The sequence below is a fragment of the Trachemys scripta genome, chromosome 1 (genome assembly GCF_013100865.1).
Source record: "Trachemys scripta elegans isolate TJP31775 chromosome 1, CAS_Tse_1.0, whole genome shotgun sequence".
In the NCBI taxonomy this organism is placed as follows: domain Eukaryota; kingdom Metazoa; phylum Chordata; order Testudines; family Emydidae; genus Trachemys; species Trachemys scripta.
The window spans coordinates 248473346-248498281 of record NC_048298.1 but is presented as its reverse complement, the minus strand read 5'-3'; the positions used below and the strand labels follow the sequence as shown (position 1 = coordinate 248498281).

General features: G+C 39.7%; 1 protein-coding gene across 1 annotated transcript in view; it reads left to right on the top strand.

Annotated features, from left to right (window-relative positions):
* PCCA (propionyl-CoA carboxylase subunit alpha) overlaps positions 1-24936 on the top strand; it is a 384189-nt gene that overhangs the window by 227619 nt on the left and 131634 nt on the right. The window contains exon 18 of the mRNA XM_034758211.1: positions 4690-4792. Coding sequence (XP_034614102.1) covers positions 4690-4792 — 103 coding nt within the window. The remainder of the gene's footprint in view (positions 1-4689; positions 4793-24936) is intronic.

The window sequence follows — 24936 nt, the reverse complement described above, 5'->3', positions numbered from 1 at the left end:
TATAAACATGGCAAGTATTCAGGAGTGATGAATGCAAGGCCTACAGGCCGAGACCTTTAAGATTTTAGTTTAGCCATACTAGGCCATAGGCTTAAGAACACTTGATGTGAGTGGGTGATCTAGGAACAACCCTGTGCCAGCAAGGCCACAAGATTACTGTAAAAGATGTGCCAGTAGGTGATGGTACAGAAACCTAGATCGCAGTAGGCTGCAGCGTGTTGTCCAAGATCATGAGACACCTGATTGTCACATCATGGAATGTCCTGTCCTGACGCAGGTTACATGTTGTGCATAGATGCTAATGAGAATGTTTCTTAGTTCCTCTTAATCTATGAAAAATGGAGCACTCCAATATTCATGGGGTGTGGTAGTACAGATAAGGAAAAGAGTGTTGAAACCCTCATGCATATGCATAAGGTAGTAGGTGTGGTCAAAACAACGATGTAAAAGAGGTTCCCTGGTTGGGTAAAAGTGGGAAGACCCCAGGGGACGACCCAACAGAAAACCCCAGCAGGAACCATCCCTCTATTGACGATTCTCTGTTGAGAGGTCCATCGGACCCTAGAATATCTTTGAGGATGTTAGTATGACTACAGTCTTAGTCATTGCATGGGGTTTTGTCGGATTTATAGATGCATGGGAAATTGTAACTTTCTTTATTGCTTTAATAAAACTTTTAGTACAGATAAGACTTTGTCCTTGTGGTTGTGTCTGTGGTCACTATCCTTAGTCTTCATGTGTTCCTGGGGCCTCCAAATTTGAGAAAAGCACCAGAGGTGATTTTTCACTCGGTTGAGCTTGAAACTGTAGCAACAGGAGCTGAACCCATGGTACTTTAATACAGAGTTACTAAATTCAATTTAAATTCAATTTAAATTCAGATGGCACCTTTGTAGCAAAACACAGAAAGCTAATTTTGATACGCTTTTAACAGTTTGTTATCTTTTAGGCCTGGTCTAAATGTAGGTCGACATGGTTACATTGCCAGGGATGTGAAAAATTCACACCTTGGAGCAACGTAGCTATGCCAGTCTAACTCGCAGTGCTATGCCAATAGAGTTTTCAGAGTGTAGATATGACCTTAGACTTAAGAACCACTCTCAGTGGGCGCTCCAGTCATGCTTGGTTTTCTGTTTGTTTAAATTATATCACAACAAATACAAACAGTGACAAATAAAGAAAGCAGATAAACATATTTTTTCTATGCTTCTATTGGTGAAGAGATGTATGTACCTCTTATTCTGTTGTTAAGCTGTTTCAAGATATTGACCCTTGTTCACTGTTTGGAGTTTGATTTTTATTGAAGATTGAGGAAGAAAATAGTTTTTGCAACATGGCAAGTGCAAAAGCAGTTATTGATTTCATCCCAGATGAAGGTCATACAATAAAACCTGCAAATTGGGATCTTTATAGTTTTTCTTTGTTCCTATATACGAGTTGATGCTATTTGTACTCCTGGGAGCATGTTCTCCCACATATTGGCATACGTGAATTTGGTTACACATACTTGTCATGGGTTTTTAGGACAGAGGGGGGAAAAGATCTATTTTTCATCATATAAGGAACTCTGCTTTTTATTGGGTCAAGGCATGTAATCAGACTATTATTTTTGAGTACTACCTATTTAAAAACAAAACAAAATCTCATGATTGATTAAATTTTAACACTTGGTGTATAGAGAGCTGGAAGCTCACTTTGTTATGCATAATAGTCAGACCAGTTTATTCATGAAGTTGTGGAATCATACATGTCCAATGGTGCCCACAGCCACATGCATGGTGCCTCCCTTTGGCAGCGATGAGAAACAGCCGTGCTGATTGCCCTGCTGTCCACTTAGGTTTGGTCCTGCTGGCTCTCCATCGTGATGGGGAGGCAGTGGGGCCAAAATTGAGTGAATGGTGTGGTGACCTGGTGTGTCATCACTTCTGTCCCCCGTGTACCAGATCACAATGCCATTCACTCTGTTTTGAACCTGCTGCCCTCTTGTCCTGACAGAGAGCTGGCAGGGACAAATTTGAGGGGAGAGTGAGGTGAACAGTGCTGCCTCACCTCACCACTGCCATGGGGGTAGCTTCTGCACCAGGGTTTCCCACTGGGAGACTGCCTGGTTTGGCCCACTTCCAATAGCACATATTCCTTCTCTGGGGTAGGGAGTGATACTGCAACTGGGTGGGCTGGACTGGATTGAAGGATGGGCTGAGCATGGCGCAGACTCAGCAGGTAAGGTGAAGGGGCCAGTGGTTGCAGCAGGGATGGCTCCACAGGGATTGACAGTGCATACCACCTCAAACATTTCTGGGGTGTCCCTGTATATGTCCCTAAAATACACACAAGTTCAGAGTTCCAAGTTTTCATTTTGCCTTCACACGGTTTCCACCAAATGGCAAGAGAAAGCTCAAGGTTTTTCTCTTCAGAAGTTGTGTTTGTCCATATGTTCATTAAAGTGCATATAGCTTCCATTTTGAGGCAGAAGGAAACAATAATAAACAGTGAGTGAAGGAAGTTACAGTAATCTGTAGCCCAAATATTTTAATAAATGCTAAATTTAAAAAATAGATGCAGACCTGTATGTTTTTGTCATTCCTTGTTATCTTTAAATTTTCATTTTTTGGTTTGTGACAGTCAGTGTAAGGGCATTTAGCATCAGTCTAATTGGATACCATTGCTGCTTTGTGGATTCCAAGCAGCACGTTCCACATTCTCTTTTTGCAAGAGGTGCCAACTCCAATGATTGTATCTGCTCCTCAAATTGGCAGAGGACATATTTATTTTGAAACCATGCTACTACACAAGTTATAGTAAATCCTGCTGCTGTAATTTTCAGATATATTTTATATATTTTCAAAGAATCATACTAATCATACTTCATTATAGTCGTGGAAATTGGCATGCGCTAAGAATGATCACAAGTAGAATGTGAATAAACATTGAGGACCCTTTGAATTGGTCTTTTGGTGATCTCTGGATGGTGTTTGCGACCCTACTGCAGCTGCAGGTAGAGGCTCTGCTTGAGGCAGGAGACAGAGAGCAGTGTAGAGCTTCTTCAGAGGGCCATCACTGTGATGAGGTGCAACAAGGCTGTATGACCTGCCCCAGGACACCAAATGACCACCTGAGAAAACTTTACTCATGTGAGACATCTTCAGTGAAGGAATTGGGGCACCAAGTAATTAATGGTGCCTCATGTGAGTGTTTTCAAGACTGGGCCTTTATTATTGCTAACATAAGATAACCATGAAGCATCTTTGTTTGTCCCACTGTATTGGTCTCTATGTAATAGCTAATCCAAATAAAATGAATGAATCTCCCCCCCCCCCACAACTAGTCTGAGTTGGTGGCACTTTTCTGGGGCACAGATACATTTGACAAGAAAAGTGGTAATCACTTTTGTGTTGTGAAAACAAGGTGTTCCTTCTTTACCCTATAGCATGGCATAGTTTGTTCCTTACCAGTATATCTCTAAGACCCATCTTTTTCTGTCTGTCTGTGTTCCTTCCTTCCAACTACAGCTCTCTTTCATTCCTTCATTTATGTCAAATGCTGAAATATCCTGCTCTCTGGCCTCCCAAACACACACATTGACCCCCCCTCAGTCCATACAAAACACCTCTGCTAAAAATAGTCTTTCTTGCCTGTTGTTTTCACTGTGGGCTCTCTTTGAATCCCTCAGCCTCCATTACCTCATCAAATTTAACGTCGTATTGCTGCCTTCAAAGGCCTGCTGAACGCTGTCCTCCTTAGTTATCCACCTATGCTTCGTTTCCAGTCATTCCCAACTCCTTCTGCTTTGCCTGTGGTGCCAGCCTTATCCTCCCATGTGTCAACTTCTCATGTAAACCCATCTGTGTCTTCTTCAGTGTTATCTGCTGTGATGGAAAGTTCTTCCTGAGCTAATCTGTAAGGCCAATAACTTCTCCATATTTAAGCTTCACTTGGAGACTGAATTCTGCTATGTTTCCTATGAGAAATCTAGCTGATTTTTACTGTCTGAACAAAGACCTGGCCAAAGATTACCTTAACCACTCTATTTTTATGTTGTACCCATTCCGCCTAACCTTCATTTGGCTGGCTCTCTTTCAAGTCAAGCTTAGTGGGACAGAGATGTCATACCACTTTCTGTTTAGAAAACATCTAGTATAATTTGTGCTCTACCACAGACAAACAAACAGTAATACCCCCGATCTGACAGACACTAGCTGTAATAGGGATGACAAGTAGTTTCAGTTCCCGGTATTTCCAGTAGGATATATTGCTGTATCATCACATGCAGGGAGGGAGAGCTGTAGCTTTTAGAAAGTAAAGTATTAAAAAGAATATTGCATACGTTGAATAAGTTCTAATGTACAGATGGATTCTTTATCAGCATGAGCCACAATATGTCAACCAGTGACATTTTACTAATGAAAACAAGATGCTACAGCATCACTTAATTTTTTTTCCTTCAGTTGTCAGATTGTTTTTAACATAGACACCAGTGTTAACTGTAGGGCTGAGCTGTATGAAAACATACTATTTAAATCCTGGAACTGTGAACATCTGCCATTCTAAGTGTTTCTTAATTTAGGGAAAAAATAGATTTAAGCTACAGGACTTAAATAGTGTTTTTACTGATTATTATTTTGTGTGGCTAGAAGCGCTAAATTGGCTCATGGTATATAACAATTTTAAAAAATTGTTTTTGAAAACTAGGACACAAATTGACAGATCTTGAGAAGAGGGAACTACTGGCAATAGCAGCTTCTTTGTATATGGCTGAACAACTGAGATCACAGCAATTTCTAGGGTCTCCAAGGTAAGTTCATTTCTAGGAACTAAAATGTGCTCAATGCTTTTCTTAATGGCATCTTTCCATGGAACACTGGTGAGAAACTGCATGGTTCCTTAATATAGTCTGTTTTTTCTAAATCCAAATGAGCTTTAGCTTACATTCTGCGTCCGTTTCTCCCCCCCCCCCCCAATAAGTCATACATGGTTATTTTGTCTCCCATATTAACAAACAGGCACAAAAAAGTCTTACGAGGCAGAATAGTAATTAATGCACATCAGAGTTTCATTAATGCAAAACGTTGCTACATTAGTAACTAACCACAAATTGAGCATCACAAATTTCCCATGTGCCTGTTTGAAGTGATCTCAGCATTTTGGGATAGTATGAATATTCAGCTGCATAATAAATCTTCAGAAAATATTGTGGATTCATGAGTAATTCAGTACCTTAATGAAGAGACATAATAGTTCAGGGTCCAATCCTGCAAACGCTTTCTGATGTGTAAATGTTTGCAGAATGAGGGCTTTACTTTGTAAGTGTACTCTTGAGTACAGAGATGCAATAGGAATAGTGTTTTTCCCCATTCTTTTGGGTAGCAGCGGTTGGTAGCCCACTTTAGCATTATTAATTGGCTATGAATTCGTAGGTATGTTGTGGCATGGCAGCCCCATGCAGTGCCCCTTGCTGGCCAACATCAGTTTCCTTCCCCAAGGTGGGTCGTCTCCACTCTCCACATAGCCATCTGTGCTGGAGACATGGCTTATCTCTCTGGCTTATCCGCTGTGAGAGGCTTTCTGGCTCTGGGATAGAGCACTCACGCCCAGGCTGGTTCCCCTGGTGTACCATTCTCAGCCCCTGCTGGGCTCTGTTCCTTGCATCATTCCCTGCCCTGTGTAGAACACTGGTTCCCCTGGAGTGTCTGGCCTTCCGCAGACCCTGACTCAGGGCCTTCCACAGGAGCTGACTCACCCCCTGAGGTTCCAGATCCCTGACTGAGCTCTCTGTGCTTAGGCTTAGGTGTCCATTAAGCTGGCACCTGACCCTCCTTAGTCTCACCCCTCTGGTGTGGAAGCAGCTAATTAATTATGACCCTGATGTAGCTGTCCCCAACTCCCCTAAAGGGGCTAGTCACTCTGTGTCATGGTGGTAACCAGTGCCAGAAGACTAATTCATTTCTTTTACTCTTTGGAAGACTGCGCTTGTTACTGCCATGATGTACACAGCTTTTACTGGTCTCAGGCCCAAGATCTTAAACATGAGCCTTTCTGAGTGAGCGGGGGTGGGAGGGGGCAAAGCTTTGACTGTACTGTGCACTGGCCAGCATGGAAAGTTAAGTAATCTGCTGGTGGTAGAGACAAGTAACGCTTTCACCCTTCAAACAAGGAGGGGAATCATAAAATGAACTGTGGCTCTCAAAGTCCCAATTGATTCCCTCTTTTCATCTGGCTCTGATACAGTTTGATGTCCAGACAGAACTCAGCCAGGATATTTCATTCATTTATCTGGTCAAATTTACATTTTTTGGTGTGAGGGAAAACAGAAAGCTCTTTGGGGCAAGGGTAGCCTCTTTGTTTATGCAATGCCCAGCACACTGGAACCCTGACCTCTAGATGCTATTGTGGTGCAAATATTATAATCCCAAAATTTTGGTGAACTCACCTACATTGGAGTTTCTCCAGGAGGTTTGACTGGAGTCCTGCAACCAAGCACTGTAGAAATGTGGGTACCAGCCATAGCAGTATTTTGTAGCCAGGCACATTGAATACTCCATTTGAGTGTTGGGTGCCCAGTTTATTACAAGGACAAATTAGAGAAGCCTGTGACTAGTCATTCTAGTCACCATTACCTCTGAAATTAGTTCCCATATCCATACAAGAGCCACCCTGTCTTTGTCATGAGGAAAAGGTTATTGTTATAGCTCCAGAAACCTTTCTGGTCAAGGTAAGTTCCTCTTTCCACAGTTTCGGGGAAGTAGTTCTCTCATCATTTTGTTCTAATCTTTGGAAGGTTGTGGCGTAAATGGGCATTCCTGGAGCTCTAAAGATATAGCTCAAGAATATGGACTACATATGCTAATTATACCCTGTTCATCTCATTCCGTCCAAAATGCCAAAGCCTTAGGGCCTCGAGGGTGCTGCACCAGTTGGCATGCTAGGCTTCTGGGAAACCGTTCACAGCAGTCACCAGAGACACTAAGGGAAATATGTGTGAGCCTCATCTGAGGAAGATTTGCAAAAGTAATGAGAAATTTCTTACTTGATAATTTCCTTTAGCAGCTTCTCACCAAATTCAACCCACTCTGGGAGTCTGGTAAAGTACCAGAATTTAAAATGAAAATTTTCTGTAAAGGGAGACTTAGACTACGTCTACACAGGCCGCAGAAGTGAGTTCCCTGCCTGGTCGACAGACTTTGTCTAGTGGGGCTCATGCTAGTGCTCTAAAAATAGCCATGTAGAGAGCCCTTTGAAGTTGTGGCTTGGGTTGGCGCTTGAGCTGCAACTTCAAAGGGCTGCCTACACCGCTATTTTTAGAGCACTGCATGAACTCTGCTAGCCCAAGTCTGTTAACCAGGCTGAGAGGCTCACTTCCCCGGGCCGTGTAGACATAATGATAGTGTCTTATGTTTAATTTTAATACTTTATTTCAAGCTGTCTTAATGCTAGGTTGCTGGAGCATTTATGCAGCTATAGAAATCTTTTCTGCTCAGCCTGAGCTGAAGGGGGGAGCTTAGTCCTGGAGCCTCCAGCAACAGCATTGGACTGCCTCCAAATTCTACAGGTGGGGGGCATTATGTAGCTCCTGAGTAATGAATGAGGGGAGAAGTTGTTCATAGAAAATTGTCAGGTGAGAAATTTCTCAATTTGTACGTGCAGGCAAGGGAAAAAGAAAAGTTCAAGGGTTACAAAATCTTTAACATTTTATTCCTAAAGAAAATATGTTCTGTGAATGTTAGTTTTAAACCACCGTTTAAAAGAAAAAACAAGTTCAAACAACTTCTACCCGAAAGTCAAATTTGTAAACCAAATATTATGGGAGCAAGCTAGCCTGGGTATTCTCTCAATGGTCTTGTGTAGTGGCAAGCCAACAAGAGCACACCCAGAGCTTAATTGTTACTTTTTCCTTAGAGTTTTGCTACACCAAACTCCCCCTTTCATATCTCCTCAGCCTGGGGAAAAAAGTCCTAGAGACCTATCTGAGCCTTCTCAGCTAATGTTGAATGTTATTGCGTATGGACCCCATGTACCACTGACCTGATGCATTAGTTTAAGAAGGCAGAGTTTAGAGCCACAGCTTGAAAGGTGGAGATGTATTGTCATTATGAGGTAAGGCTTAGCTTCTTTGCTGTCGGTGAGGCAGTATTGTGGATTTTCTGGACTTTCAGCTTAGTGTCCGACAGTTGATCCTGTCTGACTATGCCCAGTGAATAGAGTCCAAATGAATTTCTTGTAGCTTACCCCTTCAGTTTTCACAAAGTAGTGGTTCAGAGGCCAGTATTTACTTATTGGTGAACAGCTTCACAGTCAATGTCCACATACGTTTTGAGGCTTATCCACTTTGTAACAATACAATAGAACCTCAAAGATACAAACACCAGAGTTACGAACTGACTGGTCAACCGGACACCAAGTGAAACCAGAAGTAACTAATCAGGCAGAAGCAGAGAGAGAGAGGGGAAAAAAAGCAAATACTATGCTGTGCCTGTATTGCATCTTAAAGGTAGGCACATTGGGGGGCTGCCTGTCTCCCCCCCACTCCATCCCCCCCCATGTGCGGGGCAGCCATTTACAGCAAGATGCCAGGACTGCCAGCCCAAGGCAGCCGGAGCCAGCCAGCGGAGCAGGCGCAGTGCTGGGGTGTGTGTGTGTGTGTGTCTCTCTCTCTCTCTCTCTCTCTCTCTCTCTCTCTCTCTCTCTCTCTCACACACACACACACACACACACACACACACACACACACACACACACACACACACACACACACACACACAGAGCGCACCGTTTTTACACACACCCCTGCCAGGAGGAGTACAAGCTGGCAAATTCATGCCGGGGCTGAGTAGGGAGCTCAGCTGCTGCTGAAGCCTGATTTGGAGGGTCAGCTGCTGGATCTGGACCCCAAACTGTGCTTGGTTCAGAGTTAGAAACATTTCAGAGTTATGGACAACCTCCATTCCCAAGGTGTTCGTAACTCTGAGATTCTTCTGTAGTAGCACTGCCTGCTGAGGCCAAGTAAGAACAAAATGAAGTAAAAGGGTTTGCTGATACATATTCACAAAAGAAATAAAAACAAAATTACCAATGATTTTTGAAAGATGAAGCCTTTTAAAGGAAAAATCTGTACAGATAACTATATATTGTATATAGTATTCTTTATAGTGCTTGTGCATTTTTCTTTTTTTCCCCCCAGATTAAGCAAATCTCTGGTTTCACCCTCAGCAAACTAAAGGTTTAAGCCCTTAGCTTGACTTTTTGGTGTACTTTTAGCTTCACTGTTTCTTCCCAGTACCCACTGTATTTTGCATTAGAATTTCATTCTAACAGCTTTATTACTTTTGGTTCAAGTCTATTGCAAAATATACCTGTACCAATTTAACACGTTTGTTATTCGGATTAAAAAATAATGGAAAGGAAATATGCAAGACTTGGTCATACTGCGTAAAAAAACCAGCTAAAAAATCACCTCAGTGTCTGGTATGCCCCTCTCAGCAAATGTAACCGGGGAGGGCTACCTTGTGCTATTTAGGCACAGCCCTTCTTCTGGAGATGTGGGGTGTTATGCCATCCTGGCGGAGAGTTAAGGGACACTGTAGCACCAAACTACTGCATCCCTTTTAAGTGCTGTACCATACTCTGCCCTCGTCTTGTCCAGTTCTATCTCCTCAGGAGGTACTTTGTGTCCCAGGGGAATAATAAGGGAGTAGCATTGTGGGCAAATAAAGCACATCTTGCTCTGTATAGGAGAACTGTTGCAAACTGTTGGAAGTGTGTAAATAACGAAGAAGAGCAGAATAAGGCCCTTCGTTATTGGCAGCAGACCAAAAATGTTATCTGTTTGGTGGTTTTCAACAAGGCATGTAGTTCATTATGGGTGAAATGGATGTTTGAAGTCTGTATTTGTTTTTAGATCCAGGCTGGGTGATGGAAACAGAACAGCTAAACTGCACGTTTTAAAATTAACATATCACTTTCTCATAAAATTTTGGAAAACTAGTCCAGATCACTGTGATCCTCTTTGGAATTCTAGTTCGGTTGACTGTTTATTTTTGTACATGCTGAAAGAAAGTTTTGAGGCATGAATGGATGTGTGGGGAATGAAATTTAAAAGTGTTTTTTTTTACATGTATTATATCCTGTAAACCAGGTACAGCTGCTAATCAGAAGTCATTTTCTGCTGGACCTGAGTTGCAAACTGCAGACTCCTCCCCTTCCCCCCCCCCCCCCCCCCCGAGAGCTGTATATGTCATTTACGCAACTGACTCAACTCCAAGGATTCCCCATGTTTTTCTACAGTTTATCCAATCCAACCTCATGGTGATTACACTACAGTTATCTGCATTCTAGCAAGTGATGGCTGGATGGAACTCCTTTCAGAAGACATCACTGCTGCACTTTCTTTTGGCTGGAGGGTAATCATGAAGTGATTCCACTACACAGCCAAAAGTATTTGTTCCTAGCCCCTGCCAACTTGATGAGTGGAAAAACTAGATTCTGCAATTGAACCCAAATCCTTTGCATGATTGTGTGAAACACTAATTACAGGGAGCTGGCCAAATTCCATTGTGCTGGCAAGTTGAGTTATATTTTCATTAGGATCAAACACACAGCTTGTTGCAGCAATTCTCAAATAGACGGGGTGCTTTGTTAGAACAATCTGTGTGACGTACAAATAATACAGGTTGACAAACTATACGCTATAGTAGATGTTTTAGCTGTATCAAAATGACCAGCTCCCATTAATGGGATTGTAACATGTTTGGAGCGTACGCAGGTGAGCTTTCTACCGTTTGCATGAGTGTCCACGCACAACCCCGCCACCAGTCCTTTTGGATAACTTTACCAACAATTAATTACAATGACTGCTGGAGATATGTAAAATAGTGATAGAAGAGCAGATATTTTTCTTTATATGGTATAACACTTCCTAAATTGTCCTTGTTTTTAAACCAAACTGGTTATTCTTTCAACGGTTTTCTTGGGAAACTGGAACAGATTTTTTCCAAGCTAATTAGCTAATGAAATGCTTTGTACCAGGAGGGTCAGTTACTAGTGTGATTATTTAACTGTGATAGTCAGATAATAGGAGCACATATTTCCTACAGGAAGCAGCTGTGAATGATTGATGATTGTTTCATTGTTCAGCTTTCGCTTATTTTACATAGAACTGTCCCTGTTTATTCAGTAGGCCAGTTTATTGTGAAACTGGTGCCACCCACAGCTGCTGAACAGATTTACAGCATCTAGTAAAATTTTGAGGCCTTCTTGACAGAATTCGATCTTGTTTCAAGTGGAAACATATTTGGCTAAAGTGAATCCAGCTTATTTTATGCCTGTTTGATGTAGTTGAGCCTCTGAGACCTAACTCATGTTGTATAGCTGAATCTTCACGTTTTGGCTTCAGTCTTGTTTTCATTAGTGGCTTGGGAAAGGAATAGGAGAGAGTCTCCAGGTGTGGCTACATCATGCTATCTCATGGGTCTACTAATGTAATGTTTATACTTCTAAACCCAATTGCCAACAGCACTTCCTATGTGTTGCTTATGTTGGCTGCTAAGCATATTTTCCTAATTTTTATATGAGTTTTACCCTTTCATCATTTATGACTTGGAAAAAAACCAGTGAGACTACATGTCCATATTACCTGATACTGCATGTAAAAAGAATGGTAATGCATTAAAAATATTATTATCCTGCTTGGAAAAAAACTAGAGGTTTTCTTTGGTCTTGTGGCTGAGGCAGAAGACTAGAACCAGGATATCTAGATTATATTTCTAGGTCTTCTTGTGTGATCTTGGGCAAATTTCTTAACTGCATTTTGCCTCAATGAGATTAATATTTTCTTATAATCTAGGAGTATTGTGAGGATATATTCATTAAGGTTTGTAAAGTATTTTGAGATCCTCTGATGGAAGACACTGCATAATTGCAAATTATTGTGTAAAATCATTTTATATAATTCCACGTAGATTTGTATAGCTGTAATATATAGTTATACCTGTATTAAAATATTTGTCTCCAAAGAAATGTATTTGTTGTTAAGATAATGTGTTCAAATATTAAAATAAAAGCATTCTGTTTCTATCAGTAACAGCTGATTATACAGTACTGTTGGTCAAAAAGACTGTCAATCAGTTGATTCTCATTAAATTCCTGAAACAACTGACTCATATGACCTTATTAAGGCCACGATGCTGTATTCAAAATGAAATGAATGAACTAAGAAAACAGAAGCATTTGTATAAGTCTTTTTTGTGAGTTATTGTAGATTTGTATCCAACACCAAACTAAACATTTTGGAATAAAACCTCACCTACATCCAGTAAGCTGTGGGAACGGTGAGCCACAAATGAGTTGCTTGATTTCCCCTATCCTCTGTGTAGTTTGGAGCAGCCATTTAACTGTTCAGGGATCAATGGAGTGCAGCACCTTTCAGTCATGCTTGCTCCCACCCGGCATGTTGATGGGTCTGGGAGGGTGTGGCATAGAGTCCGCTCTGTGCCAGCCAAGGATTCTCTTATGCTGGGTGAATACGCAGCTCGGTTGTCCACTTGAAGAAGCTTTCTGGCCCCTTTGCCCCAGTGCAGAAGCACAAAGGGTCCAAAGCAGGAGCCAGCATCTGGCTCATGACATTCAAAAATAAAAAATGTAGTGATCTAAAAATAAACTTTGGCGGGGGAGGGATAGCTCAGTGGTTTGAGCATTGGCCTGCTAAACCCAGGGTTGTGAGCTCAGTCCTTGAGGGGGCCGCTTAGGGATCTGGGGCAAAATCAGTACTTGGTCCTGCTAGTGAAGGCAGGGGGCTGGACTCAATGACCTTTCAAGGTCCCTTCCAGTTCTAGGAGATAGGATATCTCCATTAATTTAAATTAAATTAAATTAAATTTAGTAGAGTGATCTATGCAGGCCTCTTGCAAGGAGGTTGTGTTCTCATTTGTGGCACAGTCTCAATCATCAGTAAATAGTATCAGCAATATGCTATTTTTATAGAGCTGCAGTAATAACATGAGCAGTTATTGTAAATACAGCTAAACATTTATATTTCAGATTACTCTACAGATACCCCTCTGGTGTGAAATAAAGATAAAACACTTTTTATTTTCATTTGGTAAGGATGAGTAAGTACAACCCACTTGTGGCTTTACTTCATTCCACCACTTCTGAGATATGTAGTCATTCTTAGCTCATGAAAATAACACTGGCTCAGTCTGGGTCCTGATCTCCTCATCAACAACTCAAGCATTGCTTTAATGATTTATTATGATGCCACCAGAACCCCTTGATGTATTTATGGAATCATTAAAGCTTCAGATGATTATTCCATTATTTCTTTTTCTTTCCCCGTGGACTACTAAGTCACTGAGAATCTTTTCCCCCCCTTCTCTTTGTAATATCCTTGCATGTACTTGGATATACTTATATTTTCCCTTTGACTTTTTAAGCAGTACTGGTTGAGTACTTTTGACCTGTCCTAATAAATTATTTTTTCCTAAACCTTTTCCATTTTTGTTGCCCTTCCCTAAAGAAAGTTAAACCAGCTCACCTATATAATTATCTAGCTATCTTTAAAATCTGGCATTTGTTGTTCAACTTACTTATGATAAAAAGAAAATATATACACACTTAGATGCAGATATATTAAATAGATTTTTAGCTACTAAAGCCTAACTAGAACTAAATAAAATATAAATGTTGCAAGAGAACATCTTAAAGTGGGTATCATAACATAGTTTTCATGGAAAGAAAATATCTTGAGAGACGTAATAATAATTTATTAGGACTAAGTCAATAGTAGGGGGATGCAGAGTACATACTGTTTGAAAGGAGAGCATTACCCCTGTGAAGATAAGTTCCCAGAGCCAGTTGGTCTCTTATGTTTGGGAGCCTATTGTGGTGATGGTTGGTTATGAAATTTGTAGGGTGGGGGAATAGTACTGTGAGCACTCACTCATGCAATCTTTGGAATTACCTACAATAAATAATATAAAGCCTGAACCTGATTGAGTATCTCCTCTCAGTATAGGCCTAAAGCAGCAGACACCACTGCATCTGAGAATGCAGGGGATAAAACTAAAGCCTTCCTGCCTCCCATCAGACATGGGGACCCTCCTGAGGCATTGGGGTCATTTTTTGTTGTCCTCCACAGCACATGGGGGAATAACAGCAGCAGCCGTAAGAGCCTTCACAGATTTTTGAGATTACCAGTTACTTAACTCTGAATGAATACAGTTTTGTATTGTATTACCATTGGTTGCTGGTCCACTTTAATCTTACCCTTTCCTACTACTGCAGCTCTTCACCTGCTCAACCTTTACCCCTCTCCATTACTGTGCTTCTCACTTTCCTCTTCCTGCTCCGTTCCCCTTGGTTTCCTTCTCCCTTTATCTACTCTCCTCCCTGAGCACAACAATCCCTTCTCTCACCTAATTCAATACCCTTTAAAATTATGGGTTTTTTATAATAAGCATTTGAATGCACAAACACACTTAATATGTAAAAAATAAAATATATAATATTATAAAAAGCCATAGAATTAACATTGAAGCCCCTTCACTGGGACTACTCACATGAATAAAGATAAGCAAGATCATAAGTGTTAGCATAATCAGGCACTTAGATTGTAAGCTCTTTGGGGCATGGATTGTGTCCTCCTGTATGTTTGTATAGTGCCTAGCATATTTTGGATGCTATTGCAGTTTAAATATTAGCAACAAAATAAATGCTGCAAAAGTGGGAAGACAAAATGTCTCATTCAGTATTGTCCTTTAAGTTCTGCAATCTTTTACATATATGTATGCTAATTTTCCATTTTGTAACACACTTAATTTATGGCTCACAAAAAACTATAGTTAAGTAGAAAATATTTAATAAGGGATAGATAATGTATTTCTAGATTTATTATGGAATATTGGAATTTTAAACATTTTCCTTTTTTCTTTTACTCTGCTGCAGGAGTGGGATGGGATATAGAATAGCCTCGTTATTGTAGGAGTATTTCTCTGTTCCCTGCAATGATTCCAAAAGCTCTTGCACACTTCATCAGTATTATTGTAATTCTTTGGCTGCAGGATATTTGGCAGCTGTTGCACCCCACTGGCAAATCCTATTCATACTTCTCTTCCATTCACCATTGCCATTGGAGAATTGATTTCTCTCTCTCCTGCTCTAACCTTTCCCAATTCATTTTGGATTGTTCAATGTGAAACATTTTAATTTCATATCATACAGCCATTCAGCTCACAATCCTTTTTTAACCTGTCACCAGGGTAACAGCATAGCATGCTTTCTTTAGGCAATCAAGTTTTAATTTCACATGCTTAATGTTGCATTAAATGTTTGCATTTTGTTTAACCCCCTTAAATACTTTGAACTGCAAATATGTTCTGTAGGGTAATGGTCTCTGATTTCAGTGTCAAGTCTTCATAAAAATTGCCTTATTTAAAATAAAATGTCAGAAGATGAATCCAGTTAATGAGAAGATTATTTAGTAAAATCCCAAGTGGCTGAATTGGATGTGCATCTGAGAATGAACAAAAGTTTTCCATTGGAAAAACATTCCAGATGCCTATAATCACTGGACCTGCACAAATTAGAATTACATTTACCTGTATGTGCTCCTAATTGCATTAGTGCATATGAATTATTAACATTGCAATAACATAACTAAGACATGAAAAAGATTCGCTACACCAGTCATCCTGTGAAATTTGCATATGATGCAGTTGACTAGAGAAACACAACATGAAAAACTTGATATTTTCCCTTCACTCCAAATATCATGACACTAACTAATCTGTAGTTTTGGTAGATATTGGAATATTAGAATAAAAGGAGTGAATATAAAATATCTAACTGTAAATAATATAAAAAAGTAAAATACATCGAAATGCACATTGTGATCTCATATTGGTTGCTTTTAAATATGACCCTGTGAACCAAACCCAGCTTGTCTTGCTCAGATGAGTAGGGCCAACAAGCTTTTTTTTTCCCCATTGTCTGTTTTTTTGTTTTTTTTTAAAATAGATTATAGTAAATATTCTTAAAATGAGCAGAGGTATATAACATGCTTTGATAATTCAATGTTTTTAAATTATTGCTTAAAGCTTTTTTCCCTTTGGTCAGATTTTTTTTTCTCTGTTACATGGGTGTAAATACAGAGTAGGTCCATTGATTTAAACTTAATTCACGCCAGTGTTCTGAAGCACAAAATATGGTTTAACAATATATCCAGGCTTTAAAAAATAACACTTCATTGTTACGCAATTTTGACATTTTGGAGTAGTAATATTAATGTACACACCCTTGCCTTTTAGAATCACATACATGCATGATATTATAAAGATGCATTTGCTTTGGTGTCCCATCCTAAGTGTTTGAGGTTTTGATATGATAAAGCTTTTCTGTCTTGGTGAGTTCATTGCTTATGATAGAGCAGACCCGTATAGTTGGCTTTGTAAGGATTTTTTTTCTTTTAATGGCATTCAGCTAACCATACCAGGATTTAAGTGCCATTTCGTCTATTAATTTCCAAGCTCTTTCCAGTTTCCTTTTATTCCAAGTTATACTATAACTACCAAATGTTATTGCCTGCCAAAAAAGTGGTTACTGAATTTTGCCAAAAGGAGCCAAACATATGGGAACAGTTAATTTATTGATTCTTTTTAACCTCAAGGGAGCTCTTACGGAGAGTATATTACCTTTTATCTCCTGTACTTTAACAAAAAGAGCTATTGGCTTGAAATTTGATATGCCAATATACATTCTGAACTTCAATACAGTTATGTTCAATTTAGTCTTGTTTAAGAATACGATTAAGAGTGTAGAAGACTGAGCTGGGACTTAATTGTTTTTCTTTTAGTGTCAGATCACCTCTGCTTAATTTTGTGTGTGTTTAATTGAAAATTAAAGAAGCATTTTTCAGATGGAAAGAGGTCTTAATCCCTTCCTCGTGCTTGATAAAGCACTTTCAGGTACATACATTAGAGAAGGATAATCCCAGAAAGGGATCTTTGTTATTACTTTCTCTGGTATTACTTTCTCTGTGTTCTCTTCCGTGGCCCTTTTTCAGCTGCATAAGTTAATTCTCACACGGACACAATTAGAATCAGGATAATGTTCCTGCACTTTCTTTTTCTGAGAAGGGTATGTGGCTCCCTCTTTCTTGGCCCAATTCTAGTCTCATGCCATTGTAAATTAGGAGGAACTCCACTGTGTCAATAGTGATACCAATGTAAAACTGCTGTAGGTCGGGTCACAGGCCCATTTGTTTGCACCTCATAATGTGGACTTGTCTATTTCTGATATGGGAAGAGGGTTTGCAAGAATGCATCACTAATCTGGGCCTTTAGTGAGTAAACCACCTCAATAAATGAACATCTATATTTGTTTCATGAAACTCTCTTTGCTCCAGGTAATGTGTACTTTGCTCTGTCATTGTGTTTACTTTTAAAGGAAAACTGTAATTATCCGTTGTAATACCTCAGATGGTTGAGTGAGTATTTAAATAGAATGTACCTTAAAACAAATTTATTCTGATCTCTAATGGCTTTTCATAAGATCTGAAAGAGCTGAATTTTCTTTCCTAATCTGTTTTGAGACTTTTTGATTATTAACAATACTGTATTATATTTCAAGCATTTAACTGTTCAGTGATTTACTTCTCTTTGTAATTAGATGTAGTGATTTAGTTTAATTTTCTCTTAACAAATATTTTACCCTTTCAAAGAATCTAATCTGAGCAAGAATTAGGGCAAGGTCCTGGTTCGATTGAAATCCAAGGGTGTTTTCCCATTGTATTCAGAGGGAATCATGGTGGCTCCCAGGTCTTTTGTTCTATGTTTGTGCAGTGCCTAGCACAATGGGGTCCTGGTCCAAGAGTAGCACTCCTAGATGCTACAATAATAATAATCTGCTACCTGTTATGGTAGAATTTCTTGATCTATTATATACCAGATTTAAAAAAACAAAGCAAATGAAAACACTAGGGCTGTCAAATAATTGCAGTTAACTCATGCGATTAACTCAAAAAATTAATCGCAATTAAAAAAATTAATTGCAATTACTCGCAGTTTTAATCGCACCATTAAATAAAATATTAATTGAAATTTATTAAATATTTAGGAAGTTTTTCTACATTTTCATATATATTCTGTGTTGTAATTGAAATCAAAGTGTATATTATTTTTATTACAAATATTTGCACTGTAAAAATGATAAACAAAAGAAATTAGTATTTTTCAATTCACCTCATAGAAATACTGCAGTGCAATCTTTGTCGTGAAAGTCCAACTTACAAATGTAGATTTTTTGTTTGTTACATAACTGCACTCAAAAACAAAACAATTTAAAACTTCAGCACCTACAAGTCCACTCGGTCCTACTTCTTGTTCAGCCAATCGCCAAGACAAACAAGTTTATTTACATTTATGGGAGGTAATGCTGCCCTCTTCTTATTTACAATGTTACCAGAAAGTGAGAACAGGCATTTGCATGGCACTTTTGTAGCCAGCATTGCAAAGTATTTACGTGCCAGATATTCTAAACATTCGTATGCCCCTTCATGCTTCGGACACCATTCCAGAGGACATGCTTCCATGCTGATGACGCTCGTTAAAAAAAGAATCTGTTAAATACATTTGTGACTGAACTCCATGGGGAAGAATTGTGTCCTGCTCTGTTTTACCCACATTCTGTCATATATTTCATGTTAGAGCAATCTTGGATGATGACCCAGCACATGCTGTTTATTTTAAGAATGCATTTTGTGAAATTTGCATTAAAAGTAAAGAAGGTACCAATGTGAGATTTCTAAAGATAGCTACAGCACTCAATCCAAGGTTTAAGAATCTGAAGTGCCTTCCAAAATCTGAGAGAGACAAGGTGTGGAGCATGCTTTAGAAGTCTTAAAAGAGCAACACTCCAATGAAACTACAGAACCCCAACCACCAAAAAAGAAAATCAACCTTCTGCTTGTGGCAACTGACTCAGATAATAAAAATGAACATGCGTTGGTCCGCGCTGCTTTGGATTGTTATTGAGCAGAACCCATTGTCAGCATGGACGCCATGTCCCCTGGAATGGTGGTTGAAGCATGAAGGGACATATGAATCTTTAGCACATCTGGCACATAAATATCTTGCGATGCCAGCTACAACAGTGCCATGAGAACTCCTGTTCTCACTTTCAGGTGACATTTTCACAAGAAGCGGGCAGCGTTATCTCCTGCAAATGTAAACTAACTTGTTTATCTGAGCGATTGGCTGAACAAGAAGTAGTACTGAGTGAACTTGTAGACTCTAAAATTGTTTTATTTTTGAATGCAGTTTTAATTGTACATAATTCTACATATGTAAGTTCAACTTTCATGATAAAGAGATTGCACTACAGTACTTGTATTAGGTGAATTGGAAAATACTATTTCTTTTGTTTTTTTACAGTGCAAATACTTGGAATCAAAAATAAATATAAAGTGAGCACTGTACACTTCATATTCTGTGTTGTGATTGAAATCAATATATTTGAACATGTAGAAAACATCCAAAAATATTTATTTAAATAATATTCTATTATTTAACAGTGCGATTAATCACGATTAATTTTTTTAATCACTTGACAGCCCTAGGAAAAAACATTCAAAAACTCTATGTAGAATCATGATCTCATTGAAATCAATGAGATTTTTAGTTTAGAAGGGAAACATTGTATATTGCACTTTGTAGATCTCTCTGACTACAGTGACATCCATAAATTGAGTAGGAGGAGCCTCTTGCCTAGGGTGCCCATATCTTCAAAAATCTGTTTTCAGAGCTGGGCTTCCAGTTAGGTTGTTAGTTGAGGGTTTAACTGCAGTCCCAGGATATATGGTGTCTGGAGTTCCTACTTTTGCTGTGAGGTTGGGCTAAGCAACAAGAGGTGCTGCTCTGAAACACTTTGACCCAGCAGCAGGAGTTTCCCCCAGCCCATGCTGACCACTTTTCTACAATGCAGAGAATGTGATTGTGTAGTTTACCTACTACAAAGCAGCTCCTCCTCTGGCCTGATCCAGGCCCGCATTGGTGCCTCAGACCGGCAGCACCCTACAAATCAGTGTGTCTTCCTTACTGGCTTCCCCTTAACACAGTTACAGCCCCTTTCCTTCCCCAACCCCAAAAGTGCTTCGCACCTCTGCAGGCCACTTCCACCTTGTCTGGGCCACAGCTGCTCAACCCCTAAATCCCCAATGTACCCCATGACTACTTCAAGGCACCTACTCCTCCCAGGTCCACCCACTTCCATTTCCTCGACCAGCAGCAACTTGCCCATTCCTGAATTCCTGGCTTTCCTCGTCTGCTGTTACAACAGCCTTCCTGGTCCCAAATGCTGGCTGCCCCAAAACCTCCTCTCCTATTTCAAAGTTCTCCAGCTCCCCAGTCTCTCATAATCCACCAGCTTCCCATGTCCCCTTTAGCTTCAACTCCCCCATTCCCTGACTTTATCTGTAAGTTACCCCATTTTGATCTCCAACTTGAGATTTCTCTGACCCACCCCTGCTCTGAGCTCCTCATCTGCTGTTCCCCCCGCACCTGTGAGAACTCAGGTCCCAGCTGCAATCCTCAGTGCTCCACAAATTTACTTCCCTCTGGCTTCCCTAGTCCCCTTCTAATTTATAGGAATCTTCCCAAGAGGGGACCAGGGGGCTGATGGCCTTTCTCCCTCTCCCTGGTTTTCAGGGGGTTGCCAGCTGGCTCACTTCCCCCACTTCCCAGTTTGCATCTTCTGGGGACTACTAAGTGGGGATGCTGCTTCCACAGTCCATCAAGGTAGGAACAAAATTCTTCAGGGGTAGAATCGGCTGCCCTCCCTCCCTCCCTCCCTCCCTCATAAAGAAGGGCTCAGGGAAGTGCCACCTTCAATAGGTGGGCTTGCCTTTCATTCTGAGGGAATCTACATCAAATGTGGGCAAGAAGACATTGACTTTAGAGAGACCCTGGCTGCTGTGATATGGGGCATCCCTGAGCCAGGGTGGGTTCAGTGGGAAGGGGAGAGAGCACCCTATCCCCCTAAATCTCAAAATCTCTTCTTGATGTATCTCTATCCCCGTGCCTGCACACTGCCAGACAGCTAATATGGGTTTTCATTTTGAAATTATAGTTGTTGTACTCTTGCCCTTCACTTCTCCCTTCTTCAGCTGCTACTGGTAGTTTTTCCTCTGAGTTTCCAGGAGGCATCAATTAGAATACTATAGATGCTGGACCAAAATGATCAGTCATGTAGCTCTGTTGAAGTCAGTTTGGCCGTATATCTGGCTTTGTTCCTAATCCTGCGATACTTACTTCTGGAAATGATTTGTTTTCTGTGTTTCATCCATCTTGTAGATGTTATAATTACAGTATGAAAGATTTTTTGTTGGCTTGAGCTACTTAACCATCTTTAGCTTAGTTGCAACAGCTCATTGAAGGAATAGGCAGTCCAAATTAGAGCTATGTTTTATACTTATAAAGACCCAAAGCGTGCATTTGAATCTGCATAGGTGGACTCTTGTACCCATGTAATACTCCATTTAAGTCAGTCAAGTGCTCCGTACCAAGTTGCATAATAAAAAATTAATAGACTGCAGCCTGCCTCAGTCTCCCCATCTGTAAAATGGGGATAATAATACTTGCAGTTGCCAACCTCACAAGGCTGTTGTGTGTATATATGCAGAACTTTGTAAACTTAAATTGCTGTATCATGGATAGGTTTTAAATGGTATCTAGAAACTACACCTGTAACAAAGGACTTCATAGAAAAGAAGGTAGAAATTAGTGCAGCATATTGGGAATAAGGCAGCCTTGTTCTATAAACCCAACACAAACTAAGCAGAATTGGACTGCAGTAAGCCAGTACTTGGATGGGACACATCCAAGAAATAGTTAAGTATTACAAATGTGGTGTTGGTCATTAATTAAGTGGTGCTGAATCATTACCTCAGCATGATATTGGGAAAGCTGAACTGCAGAGACTGTTCTTAAGATGAGCTATAAAACAGACCCTGATTACTTGTGGACATTACATTTCATATGGAGCTTTTCAAAAGACTACGACTTTGCCAGCATCCTGGCAAAATTCCATTAGGTATGTTTTGACTACCTACATTTCCTCTACAGTTTCAACTGACTACAGTAGCCTTCTTTACTTCTTGCTCTAGGGCAGGGATCGGCAACCTTTGGCACATGGCCCGTCAGGGAAATCCGCTTGCTGGTCGGGATGGTTTGTTTACCTGCAGTGTCTGCCGGTTCGGCCAATTGCAGCTCCCATTGGCCTCGGTTCGCCGTTCCAGGCCAATGGGGGCTGCAGGAAGTGGCGCAGGCCGAGGGATGTATTGGCTGCTGCTTCCAGCAGCTCCTATTGGCCTGGAGCAACAAACCCCGGGCAGTGGGAGCCGCGATTGGTTGGACCTGCGGACGGGGCAGGTAAACAAACTAGCCCGGCCCGCCAGGGGCTTTCCTTACACAAGCGGCGGTCCCAGTTTGAGAAACACTGCAATAATGGATGTGGTTTGATTTTAGTTTTAAAGTGATTAGTGGTGACTCAGAACAACATGCTAAAATGCTGGCAAATTTCACTATTAAATTAATAGACCAAAACATGCACTGAATGCTTCTAATTGTTCGAAAACTTATCAGGTATTCAAAGTTGTCTTCCATAAATGTAAGGTTGAATGTATATTTTAATATCAAGAGGTCTTAATACATAATATTTTACTAAATCTAAAAACTGAGTTTAAACTATAGCCAACACCGTCCCTATTTTCAATATAGACAGAAAACATGTAGTAATTCTGAAGCATAAGAGTGAAAAATATAATGCAAGCAAAAATTAGTTTGGTATCTTAAAATAAGACCCAAATATCTGCATGACAAAACTACTGCCAAATTAGACAGAGTTGGCATTGTCTGCTCAAGCAAGCTCAGGCTTTAGGATTAGAGCCCTGTAAATCTTTGGAAATTCACTTTCTATCATGGACCATTTTTGTGGATCGGATACAAATTTTGTATCTGAGCAGGGCTCTAATTAGGATAGTCTAGGTGGTACAAATAGGACTGTAATGCACAGAAGATCTCTGCAGGAAAGCCTGTGGCTTAAGTCAGTGTTAGTCCTTCACTTTCATGAGCAGTATTACAGTTACTCTTACCATTTAGTATTAAACTATTTAAAAATTTTTTACAGAAAAAGGTGTAAAATGCAATGATCTGTGTAATGCCATGCAGTGTTTTCAAAATAAAATATTTTAATGTACGATAATACATTTGGTAGAAAAAATGGTTACAATACAATAATTTTGATGGCTAGCTTCCCGGCTCTCCAAGCTGTGGTCAAGTGAAAAAATTCTCTTCTTTTTGACTGCTCTCTTAACTGCAATACGTTTCTTAACATAAGTCAGTACCATTGATTGCTATAAGTAGTTTACGTGAATAGTCCCTACTCCCATAAGTAGTTCCATTGACTTGGATAGATCTGCTCATGTAAGTAATGTTTGCAGGAATGTGCTCATATATATTTTAAATTATTTTTGAAATAAATTCCTCTTCTTTGTACTTGGCAAAACAAGATCTCATGATTCTGTATGTCACCTACAAGGACACCACAAACATAAAACAAGGAGCAGCATCTCTTATCCAGCGTTAGGGTTTTTAGTGTTTGATTTTTCCCAGGAGAAGCAGAACACTGAATTGGGCCCTGACAAGTAATAAGAGGTAATGAGTTTCAGATATCTTGATTTAAATTCCTTTATTTGTAATTTTAAGACTATACTGGCTTTTGACTAATAGTTTAGAATCACTTCCCTTGTTGATTTAGGACCTGATCCAAAGTCAATGGGAGGCTTTTCATTTATTTCAATGGAAATTGAACGAGGCCCTTATGTTGATGTAAATCCAGGGAAACTCCATTTTGTATTTATCCAGGTAACCTTCAATGTTACTTAATTATTTTAGTACTCAATATTCAGCTAGCGTGTCCATCAGCTGGCTGACAAAAGGGTGTTCGGTGTCTATAAATGTGTGTATTCTTGATCCAAATTTAATACAAAGCAAATTAAATAGAAATACCATTTTGCCAGAACCATTGAGCAGTTCATTCAGGCTTTGTCTCATAAGCTAGCACATTATGACTAGGATAGGTTATTTTTTTCTATGACATACTCAGAACTGTAATTTAGATTAATGATATAGTTTATTACTTTTGGTGAGATGCATATACATATAGTAGAGCGAGAGAATGTGTTTTTATATGTGTGTGTATATGTGTGATACATCCATGCATGAGTGTGTGTGTCTGTATAAAATATATGAAGTTGCTGAGTATGATATTCCCAGTTTTTAGGCCTCTGTCACATAATTTTTAGTTCTTAAAAAAATCCCTTGAAAGTGCTGCTTTTATCTTTTCTGTGCAGTGATGAACTTTTATGTTGGAAAGTGTTGAAAGTACTCAGATAGTAAAGCTTAGATTTTTGTTTTGTTTGGCAGTACACTTCTGTTTAGAATTCCTTTAATCTATCCATTCCCAGCTTTTTTATTCATCTTGATAGCTGAAGGTTCTCGGAAGGATTTTTCTTTATATATAAAATTATTAAATTAATAATGCTCAAAAGTGTGGGGTTTTTCTTTCTTATTTGGGGGAGGGCCATGATAAGATGGACTCTTGTGTGCGCTGTAAAATTTCTATTTGCCTTTCTTGTTTTTTGGGGTTTTTTTTTTGTTTTTTGTTTTTTTTGAAAATAACAAAAAAAAACCCAACAATTTATATGGTAGATCTAAAGTTTCATTAAAATTGCTTATGCCCTGTCCCAGGCATTTTAAGTGGGCCATCTGTCTAAACAGCTCTCTATTTTTTCTGATCATTTCCTCGACTTATTCATGAGCCATGGGAGGGCTCCTTTGTAGTCTCCATGTAGCTGGTTCAGTCTACCCCCACTGAATACATCTATGTGCTTGC